Raw genomic sequence first — 23,326 nt, forward strand, 5'->3', positions numbered from 1 at the left:
AGTTTCTACTCAAAATATTATTTTTTACCTAAATTAGGTTTTAAAAACAGTATTTTTTACAACAATTACAATAGTTTGTTATTAAATAATAATTGATTCAAAGGAATTAAATAAACAATTACTTAATAAATTGGAGCCTATTTATGCTCATACATATAGTATTACCTATACCTACATCAAGTATGACGACCATTGTCCGCATATAAAATATTTACATTGATTTATAATCTTAAGAGCCTGCATTATATTATAAGTACCTATTATTTTGGCTAGAAAATTACCATAATTTTCTTATTAAAAAATATGTATAAATTGTTAGAAACCATTGTCCAATAATAAATAAAATAAAATATTGTTTGTATGCTTTAAGGGAAATTATGTATATTAGGTGACTTTATTTCACTAAGTATACCTACTCAACAAAAAAAAATAATCATTTTTATGTAAATTAAAAAATACATAGCCAAAACCACATAGAATGTGGATTCATACAGTAGTAATGTAGTATACAATAAAAAAATACATTTGACTATTATTGTGTTTCTCTAATGTAAAAACTTTGCATTTCTAAAACCTTATGAGCGTGTGGCTAAAGTATTGAAAATTATCATTAAATTATAAAATATTATATTATATTATAATTGCGTTTTATCAAATTATTAGTTTACTACGTATGTTATAGCTATATTATTTCAGAAAGCAAATCTCTTTCGCCAACGACCATACCACGTTGAATACACCAGTTCTCGTCCGATCACTGAAGTTAAGCAACGTCGGGCGTAGTTAGTACTTGGATGGGTGACCGCCTGGGAACACTACGTGCCGTTGGCATTTTTTTTTACATTTTTCATAAACCTTTAGGATATTATTATTAAGTAAATACATTTTTATTAAATTTGATAGGTAGATTAGTATTTTTTTTTTGGTATCAATTCATTTATTATTATTAGTTATTAGTTTGTTACTGACTGTTGTTGATTGAGGCATCTTCAATTGTAGTAAATATTATATTTATTTTGACAAAATTAATAACGTCTTTGTAATTACAGTAGGTAGTATTATAAAACCAAATCACCCTTAAAGTTAAAAATTACTACACCCAACAAAAAACACACTGTTTTAAAATCAGTGTAATTATATGGTTCCGCTCAGAATCAGCAATAATACATTTATGATTTATTTAATAATATGAGAAAAATAAATGTAGTTATTACTTATTACAATTTCCTATAGGTACCTTGGTACCTACATATTTTATTATATCTTCATGAGAGATATTGTAACAATGGTCAGCAGATATTATTTATTAATATTAAATATTATACAATATATGTGTACATCTAAATGTAATGAACTAATAATGCAATAATGTCGTGTATGCAGTATGCACATGCAATTGCTTTTTCAGAAACTCAGTACGGTTATAATACCTGTATAACGTGCGTCGTTCATAACGTATAGAGTATAGACCGTATAGTGCACATTGAATATTATAATATAAAAATATATTAGATATAATAATTGCTATTTGCTACCTACCTGCAGCTATATAGGGGCTTAGAGTAATATCTGATACCTGGTTGTCGGTATACTTGGCACTGGCTACACTATATAATATAATACTTAAATATCCATTACAATAAGCGCTGGTTTGTATCCAGTATATTATATTACAAATATATTATTGTACTATAGGTCTATAGCAGACAGCAGTATTATAATATGTATTTTAATATTTATACGATCTCATAACCTAGGAACCGAAAGACGGAAAGAATATTAACACATAGGTGTATACCGCATATATGAGTAGTTTAGGTCTTAGGTAAAGTATTTGTAAGTAAAGATACTGTATTATATTATTCGTAATTCGTATAGGTCTCGTTTGGTGAGTGTAAGCTTTAGTAATATATAAATTATAAATATCATTTTACTGCTTTCGCGGTTATACATCATAATATATTTTAGCAACAGTTGGCCTACTTATTTTGTATATTCATTGTTAAATTTTGTATTAAATATTATCTTTTTATATTATAAATTAATATTCGACAATATCATCGTGTACTTAATATTATTATTTATTTGAGTAATTAATATACGACGTATTGAAATAATTAAAAATGTTGAAATCATCAAATCAATACCAAATAGTAATATTGCATGTTCTGATTCTATTATAACCTTTCTATCTTCCAACCTAGTTTTTACCAGCTAGTACCTACAGACCAAGCTGGCACAGAAAAAAGATTACGAACAACAAAGTTTACCTCTTATTAAAAACGATGTAGGAGATCAGGGCCGGATTTAAGGGTGGGGGCCAGGGGCGACGGGTGAACCAGGCCATGTATAAGCCCCGGAAGTCTTGATCGGAAGGAAAGGCGCCGCATTACCAAATTATAAGTGAATATATAATTAATAGTTATAGGCATAATAAGAGGGAAACAATTATGAGGGAGGGCTAATTTTATACTTTGTCCTGGGTAAAAATATAGTTACCAGATCCGCCACTGTACAAGATAGGTAAAAATTGATATTTGTTTACCAAAAAAAAAACAAAAGGTTCGTAGTTACTAATTGACAACATTTATCATTACTAAAGTTTTCATTTCAAAATATAGCTACACAAATATACAAAAAAAAATATTGTCATGTTAGTTTGAAACAAATGTAATTTGTAATAAGAACTACTGATAAAAATATAAAACTATAATAAAGGAAAGAGAAAAGACATACAAAAATCATTTAGCAATAGGTACCTATAAGTCGACCTAAATTTTGCGAGCTTCATCGAGTCGACATAACTACTAGCTAGGCTTATCCGTAACGTATCTCTAACACACCTAGCTACCTCTACATATGTATTACATTATTTTAATATATTTATATGTATAATAATACCTATTCTAGGTAATACAATTATATGCTCGGGCAGCAGGCACAACGCCATACGACTGATATATAATTATTATATTATATTATATCATATATTTAGAATATTTAGATAATTATGTGCATAGACAGTGACGCCCTTAAACCTTTTCATAGGGGGAGGAGGCGAACTTCATACATTATATATATAAAAAAAAACACAAAGATTAGTGATTACTATAGAGTATAGGTAATTTACCTAGTGTGCACTGTGCAGATAGAAATTACAGTAGCACTTCCATATTATAACAGTCACCGTAGGAATCGTAAATAATTATCGCTATTTAGATTTTAGAGGCACCCGTTCTACAGAGGTGACGGGTAGGGGTAACAGAAAATCAAATAGTTCAATATCCTCCAGATGCCATGCTATATACCTAAAGGTCATGCAAATTTTAAAAATAAAATGCATACTAAATAAATAATGCTTATGAATATGATGATGGGTACTAAAACAAGATACCGTTTTCCTCCACTGTCCATTTTCTTAAAAAAAAAAAAATAAAAGGTTGGTTTCCATTTTCCTCCAATATTTTAGCCTGCAGTGTCGTAGTGTTGCGTTTCGAATTATAAAGATAGAATATGGCTAGGATCACATTTTGCGCGTGTCTGTTGATTAAATTCTGGTCGCTTGATTTATAGATATTAGATATGTAATTACAAAAAGTAAAATAATTATTCATATTATGTCTAATTTTTATTTTCTTTAAACAGGTATTCATTTGTTGCTTAAAATGTCCTATAATTATAAAAAATATATAATATTATATACTGTAGTGATTTTACTATTTTACATATTGTTTGGTTGCATTATCATCAACCACTTATTATTAATTATTATCTAATTTTTATTATTATTTTATTTATTGATTGATGCATCTTTATCGACATACGTATTTTTTTATTATATTCATTTTGTTTTTAGCCACCCACCTGCAAGTTCGGTGGCGAAGTACGGTGTATTTTATATTATTATAATTATACTTTAATGTTAACCTAATAATACTTGAATGAAACCAATGACGATTTTAATATTTTATTTATTAGAGGAAAATGGACCCGCCCAATAATTTACGGCCGATTAAATGTTATATAGGTAGCTATGTAAGTACCTATTATACCTACCAATAATTAATCAACGGTGTTCGACGTGCACGCGGTAGCAGGACGTCTATTGCGTATAACTATAAGCAGATTCAATCGTTGGTTTATATATATATATGTATATACACCATATTATACATTATTAGCCATTAGGTATGGTAGGTATACTAGCTATATGGTATGTGTACACACTACACAGTATATATATATATTTATCATAAAAACGTAGGCATGCGATTACCAATAGGTATACAAATAGGCTGTTGTTATATAATTTCATAAAAAATAAAAATAAAATAATGTATTATATTATTATTAAAATAAACGGTTCGGTTCGTACGAGACATACCTACAACGTGTGATATACCGATATCGCGCGTATGGCGTACAGGGCATAGTATGCACACAAACACACACACACACACACAAAGATACGAGCGCGCGCACGCACACACGCACACACATTACGAACGAGTCATCACGTCGAGCACACGACGAATCTCCTCGACTCTCTCGAGTATTCGAGCTGTGCCAGTGTATGTGTGCGTGCGTGCGTGTGTGTGTGTGTGTGTGTGTGTGCGTGTGTGTGTGTGTGTGTGTGTGCGTATAATAGCAAATAGCAATCACTTTATATACCGATCGACGACCATCACGTACGTCATGATTTATAATATCTTATTATATCGGTAGGTACACAATGATAATATTATGCACTCCGCGATACGTCCTGTCCTCTCGACCGATTGAGATTTAAACGCGACGGTGTTTGCCTCCAAATACCGTCGAAAACCACTCCTCCATTGATCCAGCGTACGTGATAAACGGTGATAACATTGCCTAATCTCAAAACGTGTAAACACACACATACCTACGTTATTATTATTATTATTATTATTATTACATTAAAAATTAGGTACGATATCGACAAGGGCCTCTCTCGTTCCGAATCAAAATTTTTTAAAACGACTCGATCGCCGTCGAATACCGCGCGCGCGTACGTCCCGTACGTCGCGAGGCAACACGTCCCGTCGTACGGATCAATCGTCGCCGCGCCGCGGACGAACGACGCACACGGTTGGGCGCGCGAACCATATCAATCCGTTCTCAGGTCGCGGGCCCCGCTGCCGCTGCCCAGCTGTACACGCCAATCTATACCGCCGACGTGACCGACGTTTTCGCGGTAAGGCATTGAGTAGCGCGAGAGTAGTTTTAAATATTTCACGTCGGCCCCTCGTCCCCGTCGATATCGCGTCATATTGTCACGCACCCGTTTTGCCGTCACAACAAGTAACAGTCTTCTGTACCCGCTGAACACTATGAGCTCGGACATAAGTACCAGAAATCCTCAAGAAGAATACGAGCTGATTCAGAGGATCGGTAGTGGTACATACGGCGATGTCTATAAAGTGAGATATGTTCTTATACAACTTGGTGTGGAAAAAAAAATTCTGCTGCTGTTAACACTGTTTGGTTTTATTAATTACAGGCAAAGCGAATTTCAACATCAGGCTTAGCGGCTATCAAAGTTATCAAATTAGAAGTCGGTAAGTGAAATTGTTTCCAATGTTGCTAATGTTTAACCTATAATTGGCAAACAGTTGCCAAACTGTTAAGGTTTGTCCTAATCAGTAATCGAGCGTGGTATGTTTGGCTTTATTAAAAGGTTTTTCTAAAGGGTTTTATTCAATATCTAATCAATATTAGTCATTAATAATTAAAAAAAGAAATTATGTAATGTACATGAGAATAATATTGTGTTTACATAAGCACAATCTTAATATTGCTAATTTTATTTATATTCTTAGGTGATGATTTTTCAATAATACAGCAAGAGATATTAATGATGCAAGATTGTCAACATTCCAATATTATAGAATATTATGGTAGCTATTTACGTAGAGACAAACTATGGATATGTATGGAGTATTGTTCTGGAGGATCATTGCAAGATATTTATCACAGTGAGTATATTAAAAGTAATAAAGAAATAACTACATAAGTTGTTGGTATGAAATTAAGTTTCTTAGTATCTCTAAACTGATAAACAATATTTTAAATATTAAATGTTTTCATAAAACGAGGTTAATTATTGTAATTGTTTTAATTCATATTCAATATTTGTAAAAAGCTCTATAGGTACTGAATGTTATTTAATAAACATTTAAACCAAAATAGTCTAATATTTCCTTCAATTTTAAATTAGTGTTGAATTTGAGCATGAAATTTGAATAAGTAATAAATAAATAATACCTTTAATTTATTGTTTTTTAGAAGGACTTATATTATTATTTAGCCGTAGAAGCATATTTCTTTTTTTTTCTTAAGAGTGAAGATAATCTTGCCAATTACTAAGTGGATGTTATAACCTTTTTATTTTTCATATTTGTATTAGAAATATACAACACACCAAATTTGTATTCAGTGTAATCAATTTCATGTTATGTTAGGTTTAATAATTGAGTGAATTAATTCCTGAATAGTAGATGTATTATCAAATGTAAAAGTAAACATTTTATGTAAGGCAAGTGCGTTGTAGTCATTTATTGAAATTTAAATTTTAAAGAAAATTATGAGAGTTTTTAAAATTAAAATATGTAGGAAACCTATTATTTAATTTGATTAATTATTATTAACCATTATACGTAATATTTTGTTTTGCAAAATTAATTATGTATAATATATTTATAAACAAAATATTATGCTAAATTTAAGGAGAATGTGGTACTTGTCATAGGAGAGGGAGAACCAGGTTAATTCACTCTAGTACCAAAATTTTACTAAAAACAATCCAAAATCAATTTTCCTAAACACAAATTGTTTGTATGTTTGAAGTATAGAGATAACACATGCATGTGTGGTATGCTTAAAACATCATCTACTGAATTGTAAATGTCCCGATAAAAATTGTTTTTTTTTTTTTATTAAATCTTAAAAACGAATTTAAATTTATCCAAGAGGTAGTTACTAATTTTTAGTTTAGTATTGTATTATACCTACTTAAGTAAAAACTAATTATTTGAGTTTAATATAGTTGGTTACCATTTAAATATGATTAACACCAGACTAAAATAAATTGTAATTTTTTCAATATTGGCTTTTGTAGATTATTGACTATATTTTATTTGTTGACTTTAAACATAGAGATTTTTAGTGTCTCTTGGACTCTAAGTAAATATATGTTTATATAATATACAACTTAATTGTATAAATCCATGATATATATTATATACTAACTATTTTACAAGATTCTACTTTGAAAATTGTTTCTGATAAAATAATAAATTATTTTAAAAGTTGATGCTAAAAATTATCAAGTTTTAAGTTTTTACTAATGTGGCCCTAAGAAACAGTGTAATAAGTAATAACTATCTATGTATTTTCAAGTATGGAGATGATAACTTTTTTTTATATTCATGTCTTTATTTTTATAGTAACTGGACCACTTACAGAACTACAAATAGCATATATGTGTAGAGAAACACTTAAAGGACTTTCATATTTACATACAGTGGGTAAAATGCACAGAGATATTAAGGTAATAATCTAAAAAGTGTTTAAGTATCTTTCTAAAAGCTTCTAAAATCATAAATTATTATTATTGAATATATCTGTAATATAATTGTAAAAATAATATATCATTAATACACATATAAGTATAGTATGCTTATATAATATTATAATATATTATTTACAGTGTGTTCATGTTAAAAAATACCACTAAATACTTCAGCTCAAATATGTCAAATAGACACATTTTATGAAAATTCTTTCTACAGATTTGGATAGACGATTTATTTTTAACTATTTTTGTATAACATTTTTTTAGTTATTGAAAAATTGATTTAGAGTACGGTAAAATGTACAAACAATTAATGTTTTAAGCGATATTTTAACTATGTTAATTTTATACTCAATACATCATATTGTTTAATATACAGAAAAGATATAAATAAACACTAATGCTTAATATATAAATAACAAAATCTTCAAAATAAATAATTTTGCAATGTGTTAAAGTGTTTGTTAAATGAAGATAAATTATGAAAAATAAGTGTATAAAAGCTTTATTATTTGATATTTAAATTTACACATACTCAAACTAACTTAAATTTGTTAATTTTGCAGTTAAGAAAAACTTTTTGTACAAATATTGTTTAAAAAAAATAATCTAGAAAAAAATTGGTGCTACAATTTAAACAAAAGTTAATGTTATCATGCGTGAATATATTAAGGGTTTAAATTTGTACTCTATAGTCTATTCAAAATGAGATCAGTACAGGACGGTGACCACTTTTTGTTGGCGGCACACAAATAGACTGTCCCCACCAAGTTCACCACCTACTGATTTATCTGTCCTGTCCCGCGGAACAAAGTCATGCTTGTGGGTATAAATTGGCCGCTTTTATCAATATCATTTTGAATAGACTATAGTACTCTCTCTAATCTTTTGAAAACTATTTTGACCTGAGATCTTACAGCTAAATATTAAAATATATAGTGGTATTTCTTATTATGAACATTCTTTATAGTACATATTATATATATCATAATAATAGAAATGTAAATATAATAACCACAATCTGTACTTTGCCTCTTTGTCATTTCTGTCAATTGTGATTAAAGATTCAGTTAATTTTAAGTTTTTTGAAGAATGCTGAAAAATGATTTTGTTTAATTAACAATTGATTAAATGTAGTATATATTTTTAGGGAGCTAATATATTGTTAACTGAATATGGTGATGTAAAGCTAGCAGATTTTGGGGTTTCTGCTCAAATTACTGCTACAATAAATAAACGAAAATCATTTATTGGTACTCCGTATTGGATGGCACCTGAGGTTGGTTTTATTTGTATTTTATTATTTATTATTGTGTGTTTATAACATTTATAAAATAAATTTGTATTTTTTAAATCCCTAATAAAACAAATTAGACAATAATAACACTAGTTATTAGAAGTTTACCTTATTAGTTGTTAAATATAATATATATGTATTAAAAACATCCCGCCATTGGTATCGAGTGTGCGTCGCGCTCACCTTGTTGTTTTTTCATCTTTATTTATTATATAATAAACATAGAATATTGAAACTAACACCAAATTCTTTATATTTTAGATGTTTACAAAAAATGTTCTTATGATTTTTCTTAATTATAAATACAATTGAAGATATAAATAGTATCAGATGAATCAAGATAATAATAAACGAGTGGTTCTTAAAATACTAATGAGGTGAGCGCCGCGACGCGCTTACCACGATACCAATTACGGGTTGAAATCATCACTTTCACATTTATCCCATAAAACTTATTTCTTTATTTAATTTAGGTGTCTTTGAATATTTATTAATCTATTTGTATATACAGTAAAATTTTGGTAATCCGGCTAAAATCAGATGAATGAAAACATAGGATTGATGGAGGTTTATAAGAAAGAACAAATGTTTAACCTACATTTATTCTATGAAAAATTAAAAACATATACATAAATACTTTATACTTATGTATTACTGTATTAAATTTATTAAATCTATGATGGGATAGGTATAAAAACATTATACATTTTTATTCCTTGTCATAATCCTTTTTTAGCTAAGATTTATAAAGTTATCCAGCCATCTGGCATTAGCTTACTAAACATCTTTGTTTGATTTTTTTATAATAAAATTTGTTTTTCCTTTAAAATTTTGCTAGAAATGAGTCTTATTACGTTTAACAAAATAATAGATACAGAGAATTTTCAAGTTTGGGAAACTCACCAGTTTTTAATGTTCTCTGTGTACTTATCAAACTTTTAATGTTTTAAACAATTTTTTATATCTTTTTGTTGTTTTCATTGTATCATATTTTTTAGCACGACCTACTTCAAACTCATTAATGAGGTTTACTAATTTGTCACCTTTTTTTATTTTTTATTTTTTTTATAAAATTGTAGTTTCTTGAATAAGTTAAATTAATATGTTTTTGCTTATTTTTGTTTTGAAAATTTTTTTTTAACTTGTAATACAACACAATGACTAACTTATACTCAATGTACATGCACATGTCCGCGTGATTACGTTTATTTATTTGTAAAATATTTGAAAATATTTAAAATAATATTAGCATTAGCTTATTCAAAATTAAATGAAACACACATGTTAAAATCTTTCCAATATATATAACATTTTTTATTTAAATTAAAATCTGTTTCCTATTTATTCCTAAGGCTGGGAATGTAATGCGCTATAAAACCTTAAAAAAAAATTAATGTCCTACAAATTCTAAATAATGCAATAAAAAATGCAGGTAAATTGTTTTTATTTTTAATAAATTTAGTATAAATTTTAAATAATATTTGATTAAATTAATTAATAAAAATTACTTGTAATAAACAATATTGTCAGATGTTAGTATTGATTTAATTGCTTTGACAGATTATTAAATAGATTAATATATTACTATAGTAATTCTAAATATATTTTGCCACGCCATCAATTGCAAACTCGTTATCTAAGTTTTCCTACAATATGAAATAAAAGTAGGTACCTACTAAGTACTAATATACTTTATTGTTTGTTGTACAAAAAAATTGTAGACTCAACAACGCCAATAATGCCTTAAAAACTATATATTGCCCTAAAAAAATGAAAAATATTATGTTAAAATCAAAAAATACAAAATACATTTTCTTATTTTTATTTAAAAGTAAACGTTACGGATTTATGACTAGGCAAGTATCGTACAGCAACCTCTGGAATAAATGAAAAGTCCATTGAAATCCCAGCCCTAGTTATTACAATGAAAGCGATAATTAAAATAGTGCCGGGTTGCTGGATGGTATTGGATTAATGCATGGCTGGATTACAGAGAATCTACTGTATTATACATAATATGATTCATCCTCAATATGTACAGTGTACAAGGTGAATAACTATGATCTGACACAATAAAATTTAATTTCAATGTAAAATTGTTATATTTTCCTGATGCACCTTGTACCTATACACATTTTAACATATACTTCTATTATTCATGTTTGATTAAAATTATTATATATCTAATGTAGTCTAATATTTTTACTAATTAAAATATAATTTAGGTAGCAGCTGTAGAACGCAAAGGTGGCTACAATCAATTATGTGATATCTGGGCAGTTGGGATTACTGCTATAGAGTTAGCTGAATTACAACCACCAATGTTTGACTTTCATCCTATGAGAGCTTTATTTTTAATGTCTAAAAGTGGTTTTAAACCTCCAACATTAAAGGACAGAGATAAATGGTATTTTACTTTTATTCATACAAATAAATTTATGTATATGATAATATTATGTTTGAAATTTATTTTTTTTAGGAGTCCAACATTTCATAATTTTATAAAAATATCACTGACTAAAAATCCAAAAAAAAGACCAACAGCAGACAAGTTATTAATGGTTTGTACATCAAATATTTTTTACTTAATAATAACTGTATGAAAAAAAAAATGACATTTAAAATACAGATTAGTTAATGTATATAATATATATACAGTAGAACCCATTTAAGACGCTCTCCAAGGGACCAGTTAAAAATAGCGTCTTAAGAGGAAAATCATATTACGCGGGTACAAAAATTTTTTATTATATTTTACAATACGTCCATGTTATATACAATATACATACAAATTATGTTTTTACTCTGCAGAGTGAATTATTACATATAAAAATATGTATTAAAATTAAATTAAAATATTACAATTATATTACATGTATTATTTTATATTATCTATTTCAAAAAATTATCTATCTTTTTTTGTTTCACATTTTTGATGTTTTTTGAATACAGGAAGTTTTCAATTTTATTAAGATGATGTTATCGACAATGGTTATCGTCTGATAACCAGTACAAGCACACCTACACATTATTTGTTATTGTTATTATTAGTGAGGTATTTCTTTAAAATGTATACAATGTTTATATATATAAATGTATTTTTATAATAATATCATTGTCAAGACGAGCGTCTTATCCGGGAACATAGAGCGTATTATCTAGTGTTAATTACATGTTAAATGTTGTCAAAATCAAGAGACTCATAAAAATGAGCTTATTAGCTGGGAAATCGTCTTAAGCGAGAGGGTCTTAAACGGGTTCTACTATATATATATATATATATATTATTTAGATTATTGTTAACTAAAAATAATAGTTGACAAGGTTATTAATTTTTTTTACTTTGCGTTTACTTTTTTACTTTAATTTATTACTAATTGATATTTATATTTATATGCTTAAGTATTATTAATATTAATTATAAACATTTTTATAACAGGTTTTAAAAAAACATTATTGATATAGGTTATAATAATTTTGAAAATAATTTTTTTTTTTTTTTAAATATCCCAATATAATGTTGAACTATTTTATTTATAGCATTCATTTTTTTGTCAAGATATGAGTAAACGACTTGCTATTGATCTTTTACAAAAAGCAAGTAACCCTACTACTCAATCATTTGCAGAAATTGAACCTGATGATGATGTAAGTATAATTAGATAAGAAATTTGAAATTTGAATAGCTTAGATTATTATGTTAGCAATTATGTAATATGTACAATGCACACTATACATAATATATATTGCTATGCATGTTGTTGTAAATTAATAATTTAAATTATTGTAATATTAATCTATTGGTCAACATACTTCTTCATTCAAATTTTGACAAATCATCAAAAGTGATATAAGCGGTTTAAATTTATTTTAATTATGATATTCATAAATCATAATCAATAATCATAATTATGAATTTTTTTTTGAAATTTATATTAGATAATCTCTGATGTTCCTCGGCGTATTGCATCTAGAGCAACTGTTGATCATAGAGGTAAGTTTTTATAAAATATTTTAAAATGTAATGTATTAATAACACTAGAATTATTAATTAGGCAGCAGATGTATGATTTATGGCCGTACAATAGTATTTTTCTGCAGTGTTAGGAAAGACTATGTTCATTTTATTTCTAATATTATTATAGTATTATTGCATCAGAAAATTCATATTATTAGGGTATTAAATTTAGTAACTATTTATTTTACGTTTGTTTAAACTTATTGTTATATAATATATATTGAATATATTTTTATGATCAATAATAGTTATATGGATTGATAATTACTGAAAAAGAACAATTTTTATTTGATAATTTAAAATTATATCTAGGTATATACATAATTTTAAAAGTATTGTTTAATATTGCTTTGATTTCAAAAAATATGATACCCACTTATCTCTCATAGTGGTTATATTGGATATATAGCTAAGTACCTAATGCGTTCCTAATTTTATCATAATAAATAATCTAATTATATATGATATTATCATGTAAGATTCATCAGATAAACATACATAAAAAAACTTTTTTGAATTATTTATGGCCTAGCCTATCTAGTGTTTTATTTAAAGATGTACCTATAAAATAATAATCTAAGTGATAGACTAGATCAGTGGTCTTCAACCGGTGGGTCGTGATAAGTTTTCTTTTTAAAATAAAAATGAAAATACCTACTAAAATGTAATTTTTATTTATTTAGTTTTAATAGTATTACTGCAAAGCATTAAGCAATTTTAGCTTTTTTACAAAGCTTACGTGGGTCTCGATAAATGTAGGCCTAAAAAAGTGGGTCGCGAGACCAAAAAGGTTGAAGACCACTGGACTAGATGAATATGTTCATTTTTTTTTTTAATGAATTTCAATATGAACATGTTCTTTAAAATAAAAGTGAACTTCATTATTCAATAAAACTTTCCAAACATTGTTTTCCTATTATTTTACTATAGGAATTTGGTTATTAGTATAAGTATCTTTGTATTGATAGTTTCTGATCTACCATATTATATTATATATAGAATCATAGTTTGAATTTTTCAATGATATTTATATATATATAAAACTTATAATTAGTGATTCACCTGTAGTTTGCATCCATATTTAATGTAATTAAAAAATTAAGTTCAATTGGCTTGGATAATTTTTATTTTATTAAATTAATTGTTGGACATTCCATCAATCTAATAATTACTTAAACTTGTGTTAGCTTATAATGAATATACATATGTATGTTTTCTAAAAAGTTTGATATAAATTTTTCCATGTCTACATTAATTTTTGTATTTATTTTGGTTATATAATTTTAAAACATATACACGGTAAAATACTACAGTTTAGTATACTATAGTCCACACAACAGAAACTGGCCGGTAACCATGAAACCCACCCGCCATGAACCTGCCGTTAACCGCGGGTTCTCAAACCGGATCTCACCATCCAGTTTTTGTTGCTCGAACTATAGTTAGTTTATTTAAGTCATAACTCTGAACAAAGTCAGTCAACATTTCTAAAATCGTGAAGTTGCTTAGATATTATTAGTGAACATGGTAGATGCCAATAAATTAATGTAGGAAACAAAAGATGTTATCGATCTTATATTTATGCATATTGTGTTAGCAATAACTGTTATAGTTTCTCACATTTTATATATAATTATTATTTATTTATTTTTAAAAATCCATTACAATACTGTATAATACATATAATAGTTAAACGTATAATAATACCATAGTAAGTTCTGTATTTATTAAGCAGCTAAATACATTTATTCAAGACATTTTTTCTTTAAGTATTCAATTATTATTATTACATATTTTTATAATTTATAAAAAAATACAAAAAAAAAAATAATACACATATTTGTAAGTACTTTCTTTTTAAAATATTTACTATTTTTATACAAAAAAAACTGTATGAACATAGTTAAAATTGATTTTTGTTACATATTTCAAAATTTTTCCATTTGTATAGTGTTTGTTATACACATCTCTTGTATAATATTATGATTTGTACAATCAATTTACTGTACGTAAGATGTATATGTTTGTATACTAAACTATATTATAAAATAATAATTAATTTATTAAATTTATTTTAATGTTTAATATTTGAAGGTTCAAATCTATCTGAAGCAACACAATTACCTCACAATAGTAAAAATGAAACACCTACTCTGTTGGAACCTAGAAATTTGGGAATGGTTAATCTAAAAAAAAGCGTACTAGTGAGTAATAGTTATTGTTATTTATTTGAAGTATTATGATGTATAATAATGTTTATATTATTCTTAGCGCAATGATGACTGTGATAATTTTGGAAGATTAGACTGTATTTTGACTGAAAAGTAAATATTAATATAAATTAATATTTTCAAATATAGTTTATTTAATTTTAATATTTGTAGTCATTAATGCTTAATTAAACATTTTCAATTGAAAAACGCATTAACTTATATTTAAATGTGAAATTAGTGATTAATTTACAATTTGTGTTTGTTATTGTTTTATTTTAGCAAATAGCAAATAGTATTAAATAGCTTAAATTTAGGGAGATATACTTTAAAATCATTACTACTACTAGTAGTACTACCTTAATATATAATTTTGTAAATATGCATATGCTTTTGCCTATTATGGATTATTTTACTTCTAAAATGGACTTGCAAAAAATATTTACAAATATTTTGTATAATATTTTGTACATTAACACGTTCACTGAATATGACACTAAATTAACATAATCTGTATATAATGCTGAATGATATTAATTAATGTTATGTTCCTTATATTATTAAGTATATCATTATTAAATCTGAACTTTTTCAGTCATCAGGTATACTCAAACATGATACATGCAACTCACATGTTAAATATTTTCAAAAATGTTAAATCAAATTATTTTTTTGTCTAATTGTATTAAATTATATTACTTAAAATAATGTTACCACATTATTTGTTTACCTTTTCTTACTCATATGATATCAATTTGTATTAAGCAGAATTTATCTTATGTTTTACCTTTTTTTCCAGTGTAATATACTGGATTGATCAAACTTTAAGTTAAAAACATTATCAGTGTTTGTAGTTTAGCTTTTTATTTTACAAAATTTAGATTTAGATGCAAGTTATTGTGAGTATATAAAATATAAAAAGTTTAAAAATCCTCATTAATTCCAGAAAAATTGAAATAAATCTAATGTATGAACAAATATATGTGTTCTTAATTTTGATAGTAGGTTCATTAACTTTAATATTAAAGCCAACAATATAAGTTTGGTTCTATTGGACATATATTTGCTATTAGCCAGGGAAAGAAACAAATAATGTGTTGACATTTTCTTTTTATACTTCATAAATTATAAATCATAATATACTTACCAATTTTATTAAAACGCATAACTTACTTAAATCTATAAATTACTATTATGATTTTAAAATTTTAAACTTTTACATAATAAAATCTAATTTTTTAAATTGCTATATTACATTGTTCACAGTATTTTTTATTTTAGAGAAAACTTTATCAATTAATTCTTTTTGATGTAACATTTTAATTTTACAACACACCTATATTATAGAATTAATCTCAAAATAGTATCATATAGTGTTCTTCAGATCAAATATAATTTTTATTTGAATATTTTCAATGTTTTGATCATAGTCTATTTTATACAATATAACATAATTATTTAAATATTTTTTTTTTTTATCATTTCCTTAATTGTATCACTAATTTGGTCATTATTTTATTCATTTATTTCAAATCCTATTATATTATGTAGTTGTAATGCACTAGCATATTTTGAAATTGTTATCCTTATGTCATGAATTTGTTAAATTTATCATCATAGCATGTCGTAAAAACATAAATAACATACTAAGTTTCAGAAACTAGAAAGAATTGTATTAATTAAATACAATGCATTTTACTAATAGTAAATCATGATTAATTTAAAACATATTGTCTGTTCTAATCATTTTGTGTAAATTATATATTTTCAATTTTTACTTAATAATTTTTTATCCCTGGTTTATGATCCCAAAAATTGCCCATATTTAACCATTCAGAGAATTTACATATCTTATCATCGTTAGACTTGAATTATTTGGTCCATGTTTTATTCATATCAAATAATCTTGAGGTGTCAATGCATTTTAGCCTTAGATTTAAGCTTTTATAAGTAATTATTTATCTTTTATAAGTAATTTACCTTACTAACTTTATTTAGATGTATCAAAATTATTATTTACTAATATATAACTGAATTCATATACTAAGGAATAGTTGATTAAATCAATAAATTTAAGTTATATTTCTTAATTATTTGTATAAAAATAAACAATAAAAGGTAAAATATTTTAACATTGAAATTTTCCATTAGGGCCTGTTGTACAATTTGAATATATTTGTATACTCATCAAATTCTTAAAATTTATTAGAGTCATTTAATTTCTACAGGAGTCTTCTGCAAAACATAGATGAAGAACTTAAACTGAGGTATGAAACCCTAATAGATTTTTTTTTTTTTTAACTTCGCACAATTAATATAATTGGATCAATCAATTAAATATATTATTATTTTATCACATTGCCGAAGAAAATCATTTGGCTCATGGTGTCATTGATTGTGATCCACTAAATTTACGCTTATATCAAATTTCATTGGAAATTAATATAATTATTATCTTAAATATTTATGTACTTTTAATTAATTAAAAAATTGTATATTATATAATTAAAATTATTACAATATAATGCTGCTTTGCTTTACTAATATTTTTGAGCTACCACAGTAATAAAATTGTGAGCTTTGGGCATACTTTGCTTAATTGTTTTGTTATTTGTCATGGGTATCCTGTATATAAGAAAGGATATAAAGTTAAAAACATTGTACAGCTGGCCCTTATCTATAACTATATTTTTTTTGTAAAACTATTTTTTAATTGCTAATCATTTTACTAATTTTTATTTTTTTTTATTAGGGGAGATTATAGTCGTGTATTTAATGAAGATAGGAATGGAAGTTATGAAGATGTGTAAGTATAAATATCTTAAACAATTATTTTATTTAATATTGGACATTAATAAGAATTAATTTGTGTATTCACTTAGTAGTTTTAAAAAGTTACACTATTGTATATACTATAAGTAATATGTATTTAAGTATAATATTAAATTTTATGATTATTTTGTTTATTAGTAATCATATTTCATTTACTACAATTTGATATCTGAAAAATTGTTTACTGAAAAAAAAATATATTTTTCAGATCTACTTTACCACTGACTGACAAATGCTCCATGCCACATTCATCTAGTCAAAAATGTAATTTTCCTAATAAAGGCTGTGTGTACCAAAATTTAAGAGGTATTGATATAAAATAATTATTTATTAAATCTATAGTCATTATCTTGAAATTGAATTGTTATTATGTTCATTGTGATAATGTTTACTGAATCTAGTATATTTTGTTGTACAATTTAGTATTTACAATAATTTAATAATTGCTCATAAAAAAGTATTCACTTATTATTTTTCTTATTGTAGTTACTAATTTCTTATTCGATAAATATATTTCTTATTTAATCTGTTTAATTTATGACTGTTATTAAAAATTATATATACTAATTATCGTGTTTATATTTTTAATAATATTGATATGTATTTTTAAAATATTTATCAAATTTACTTTTTAGATAGTTCTTCGCCCTCAAGACAACATAGCTCACTTGATGAAATTATTGCATTAACTACATCTAATGTTAGTGTAAATGGACGTCAACGTTCATTTAGCGATAGTGGAGGTAATTAAAAAAAATATTTATTCCCTTTTAGTATTAAATTAACTAGTATAGTATTCTGATTGAATAGGAGAAGGTCCTGAACCAGATTTATTAGCTGATACACCTCCAGTACCACCACGTCGAAGAGACCGTAAACAACGAAATTCTCCTCCTAAACCAATTAGTAACGGCCTACCACCCACGCCTAAAGTGCACATGGGTGCTTGTTTTTCAAAGGTATTTAATTTAAATTGACAAAAATTAACTTATTATTCATTGACAGAAGGTTATTTCATAATCATAAGGTTATTTTAGTTGAATAATTTGTATCATGTACCAGGAATATATTATATTAAAGAACATTGTTGAATTTGAAATTAAATATATTTTTGTAAGAACAAATTTTTGAAATACTTATTAATTTAGGTATTTAATGGATGCCCTTTAACAATATATTGTACGGCTAGTTGGATCCATCCTGTAACTAGAGATCAACATGTATTTATTGGAGCTGAAGAAGGAATCTACAATCTCAATCTAAATGAACTACACGAAACTGCTATTGATCAGTTATATAATAGACGTACAATTTGGTTGTATGTTATAAAGGATATTCTAATGTCCTTATCAGGTGAAACATTTAACAGCATTATAAAGATATTATTTGAAAATGTTTTTTATTAATTAAAATTTTGTTCTTAATAAAACAGGAAAAACCACCCAGTTATTTAGGCATGATCTCTTAGCTCTTCATGGTAAACAAAGTCATAGGTTTTCACAGCATATGACTAGAATTCCTGAACGATTAATGCCTAGAAGATTTGCACTTACCACCAAAGTGCCTGATACCAAAGGTTGTATAAAATGTTGTGTTGGACGTAATCCATACAATGGTTATAAATATTTATGTGGCGCCATGTCTAGTGGGATATTTTTAATGCAATGGTATGATCCACTTAATAAGTTCATGTTGTTAAAGGTAAATTTAATAGTTAAATTTTGCTAACATTTAGAATGTGTTTGATGTAAAACATTTTTATTGTAATTTTTGGTTGTAGCATTTTGAATGTAATTTACCGATACCTTTAAACATTTTTGAAATGGTCATAACTCCTGAATTAGAATATCCACTTGTTTGTGTTGGCGTGAAAAAACCAATTGGACCTATTAGAAAGTCTATGAATTTGAAATTAGAATTGATCAATGTCAATACCGGTGCATGTTGGTTTTGTTCTGGTGAAACAGATGATTCTGATAATACTGGTTAGTAACATTAAACTAATATTTGTTAATTTTTTAATTTTATGTTAATAATAGATAATGAAAATAATGAATGATTCAATGATTCTTTACTTTATATAATTTATATTTTTAATGAAATGTATGTATTAATTGGCTAGTTACAATATTGATTTTTACTTTTTTGTTATTGTAGGCACTGTTATTCAGAGAAGAGATATCATGGATGTTGTTTGTGTTTGCCAGTTGGATACAGATTCATTTTTAATATGTTACAAGAGTATGTATAATTGTATATTAACATAAATTTAATATTTTTTTTTTGTTATTGAACCATATAACATAACATATATTATTATATAATTTGTTTACAAGAAAAAAAGAGAATAAAATGATAAAATACATTTTAAAAAACAAATTTTTTTAAATACAATTTTTATACAATTGTAAATTCTAAACAATAACCATTAGACCAGAATGAGTTATCTTAACCTTAGTGATCCGCATGATATACAGTTGCGCACACAGGATAATTATTTTTCGTTAATATTATTCAATTATTAATGACTATTGCAGATTTTAAATTATATTTAAATTATAAAATATGTTTCTTAATAATTGTTTTAAATATTTATTAATTAATTTACATGACTATATTACAAATGTTAATTTAAAAAATATATACTAACAAGTAACAACCTCTGTGATACCTTAGACAAATACATATTTTTTATTTCTTTGATATTTATAAATATTAAAACTATGAAGCCATAAAGCAGTCAGAGTAATTCTATAACCTCTATTCTATGATCTCTGCAGATGAGTCCACACTTTTGTAGCTTTACGATCTTTTGAGTGGTCACCAAAATTAGATCTTCGTGCGGGATACATTTTTGCCAAACTACGAATACAATCACTTAAGTTAACGATTACTCACGTACTGATGTTAATTAAATCCAGATTGTTTCATTTTTGTGACTGTAGTATAGTGACAATAAGATAGCATGGTCCATATGAGTGTAGAAAATCTAATAAATATATTATCGCATTTTAAAAAGAGACTGGGGTGAATAATAATTACTCTGCGCGCATTACTAAAGGTTAAAAATATTAAATTAGCATAAGTCACTAGAAAATTAATAGAATCAAATAATTTTCCGTGACAGTGTATTATTAAATTTTATTGAAATTTGATTTGTACAAATTAATACTTCAGGTAGAAAATGATGTTCAGCCCTATGTAGCTTATTAATTTGAATCATAATAGTATTGAAAAATAGTTATCATGTAGTTAACTTAAAAATAATTTTTTTCAAATTACAGATGTTGTAAAAATAATTAATTTACACGGGAACCTGAAGCAAGATAAAAATCAAATAAATCAGCTTTATTTTGACTTTACTGTAGAGTCAATAGGTTTGTTAATTAGTTTATTTTAAATTACTATGTACTTGATAAATGTATTCTACTAAATTTATTTGTTTTTTGTTTTTCAGTTCGATTGTCTGACAGCATTTTGGCATTCCATAAGAATGGAGTTCAAGGTCGTAGTCTTTTAAATGGTGAAGTCACCCAAGAAATTGTTGACAAAAGTAGAACCTATCGTCTTTTGGGCTCTGACAAGTAATTCACAAAATTATATAATATGTATTATATTAGATGATTAGTTGAAGTCAGTCACTGTATTTGGAAACGTGTTTTATTTTTGGTTTTTTGTCGCAATATTATAATATCTATATATTTTTGATAGAAATTTAATTAAATTATGATGATACTATACTTTTAATAATATTATACATTATTTGTCGTATAACTATTACTAACTAAATCATGATGTTCATTCAAGTACAACAAATTGTTGGTATTATTATGTTAGTTCTGTTTAATTCTTTCCTATAAAAACTAGTGGTAGACTTATAAAATAATTATAATTTTTAAATCATCTAATTATTAACAAAAAAATTTCTGCTGTTAGTAATACTTTATAAAACTTTCTTAGCACTCAATTTAAATTTAATTTATTAGATACACAAAATAAACGCTTAGTTTAATTTGTGATATTCATGTAATGTCTATTATGTGTACATAATATATTAATATGGCCAGATTAAATTTTATGAAATTTAAGACAGAAAATTCTAAATCGACCTAATTAATACTATCATTTATCTTATTTCTTGTATGCGTTAGTTTTATTATATTGGTGTTCATATGTTATTACTTTTCTACCTACTTATTAACAAATTATCAACAAATATTTATCAACTAATATTTTTAATATTTACATCTATTTTATTTGATCATAAAAAAAATCCCATTTAATATCCTAACATTATATTTTAATAGTCAAATTTTATAACAACACTAATTGGCAAAGAATTTTTTGGGATACTGAGATATGAATTCGCCATAATATGTATTTTATTTATTATATAACAGACCATAATAAACATTCTGTAATTATGATTGTACATATTAATAAATGTATAATTTTTTTTATTATAGAATTCTAATATTGGATTCACACATGGTCTCCAAAAAAGCCGATGATGGTGCAGACTTGTACATCCTTGCTGGCCATGAAGCCAGTTATTAAGATATGTTATTATTAAATAGACTTTATGAATATTATAATTTTTTTTTAATAATTGTAATTATACGGTATTATACGTCCACTTTACACGAAGAGACTTTACAAGTTAATTCCTGTTATGATACATTGTCAAATATATTCCACTATTATATTATTATGTTAGAGATTGCTTTCAATATCTATCAACATCCAATTATAAAATGTATGTTAATTATGTATCATATAAGATCATATATTATATAAAGATTTACAGTCTACACACACACACACACACACACACACACACACATTCACATCTTGTCTGTTTATATCTTATTATATGATTTTTAGGCGAATTAATTAAGTACCAACAAGGTTTATTAATGATTATACAAAAGAGTAGATTTTATTGGCGTACCTAATTATATTTCTATCAAAGCAATAAAATATTTTAATTATTTTACTAAATAATATTTTAGAAATTTAAATATTTGAATGGAAGTTTATATTATTTATTGTTGTTGTTGTTTAAATCAAATCTAATGTTGTATTAAAAGTACAAAATAAAAATATCAAAATAGTTTGGATTTGTATTGTTCCAAAAAATTTTTAAAAATCTATACAATAAATGTATTTTTTAAACAAAAGTAATTTATTATGTTTGTTTTATTATAAATGTACATAGAACTATACAACTAAAAGATTGGTAAATGTTGAGTAAAATTTTATGAATTGGTTTTTTATAGTTTAGCTAATTAACCAATATAACGGCCTAGCTATGATAGTTTATTATACACATAGGATGCTCTCCATTCTTTATTGCTGCTACTTACAATGAATAG

General features: G+C 25.6%; 1 protein-coding gene and 1 non-coding gene across 3 annotated transcripts; both read left to right on the forward strand.

The window, feature by feature from the left end:
• Positions 1 to 712: 712 nt before the first annotated feature.
• On the forward strand, positions 713 to 831 carry LOC132928079 (5S ribosomal RNA). The gene has a single exon (XR_009661959.1). It is a non-coding gene; the product is annotated as a 5S ribosomal RNA (ribosomal RNA).
• Positions 832 to 4,600: 3,769 nt separating this feature from the next.
• Positions 4,601 to 22,669, forward strand: LOC132924620 (mitogen-activated protein kinase kinase kinase kinase 3). Of its 2 annotated transcripts, XM_060989027.1 has the most exons (23): positions 4,601 to 5,441; positions 5,522 to 5,579; positions 5,841 to 5,996; positions 7,467 to 7,570; positions 8,745 to 8,873; positions 11,117 to 11,298; positions 11,371 to 11,452; positions 12,432 to 12,539; positions 12,831 to 12,885; positions 15,004 to 15,113; positions 15,181 to 15,233; positions 17,348 to 17,386; positions 17,872 to 17,925; positions 18,160 to 18,257; positions 18,587 to 18,694; positions 18,762 to 18,910; positions 19,100 to 19,304; positions 19,384 to 19,652; positions 19,732 to 19,936; positions 20,109 to 20,192; positions 21,236 to 21,328; positions 21,409 to 21,535; positions 22,418 to 22,669. In XM_060989027.1, exons 1-23 carry the CDS (start codon positions 5,352 to 5,354, stop codon positions 22,506 to 22,508), a joined length of 2,649 nt encoding a protein of 882 aa, XP_060845010.1. In that variant the 5' UTR covers positions 4,601 to 5,351; the 3' UTR covers positions 22,509 to 22,669. The 2 variants fall into 2 exon arrangements, with proteins under 2 accessions (XP_060845010.1, XP_060845011.1); XM_060989028.1 differs by lacking the exon at positions 17,348 to 17,386 and having other exon boundaries at positions 4,605 to 5,441.
• Positions 22,670 to 23,326: the final 657 nt, after the last annotated feature.

The sequence above is a fragment of the Rhopalosiphum padi genome, chromosome 3 (genome assembly GCF_020882245.1).
Source record: "Rhopalosiphum padi isolate XX-2018 chromosome 3, ASM2088224v1, whole genome shotgun sequence".
Classification (NCBI taxonomy): Eukaryota; Metazoa; Arthropoda; class Insecta; order Hemiptera; family Aphididae; genus Rhopalosiphum; species Rhopalosiphum padi.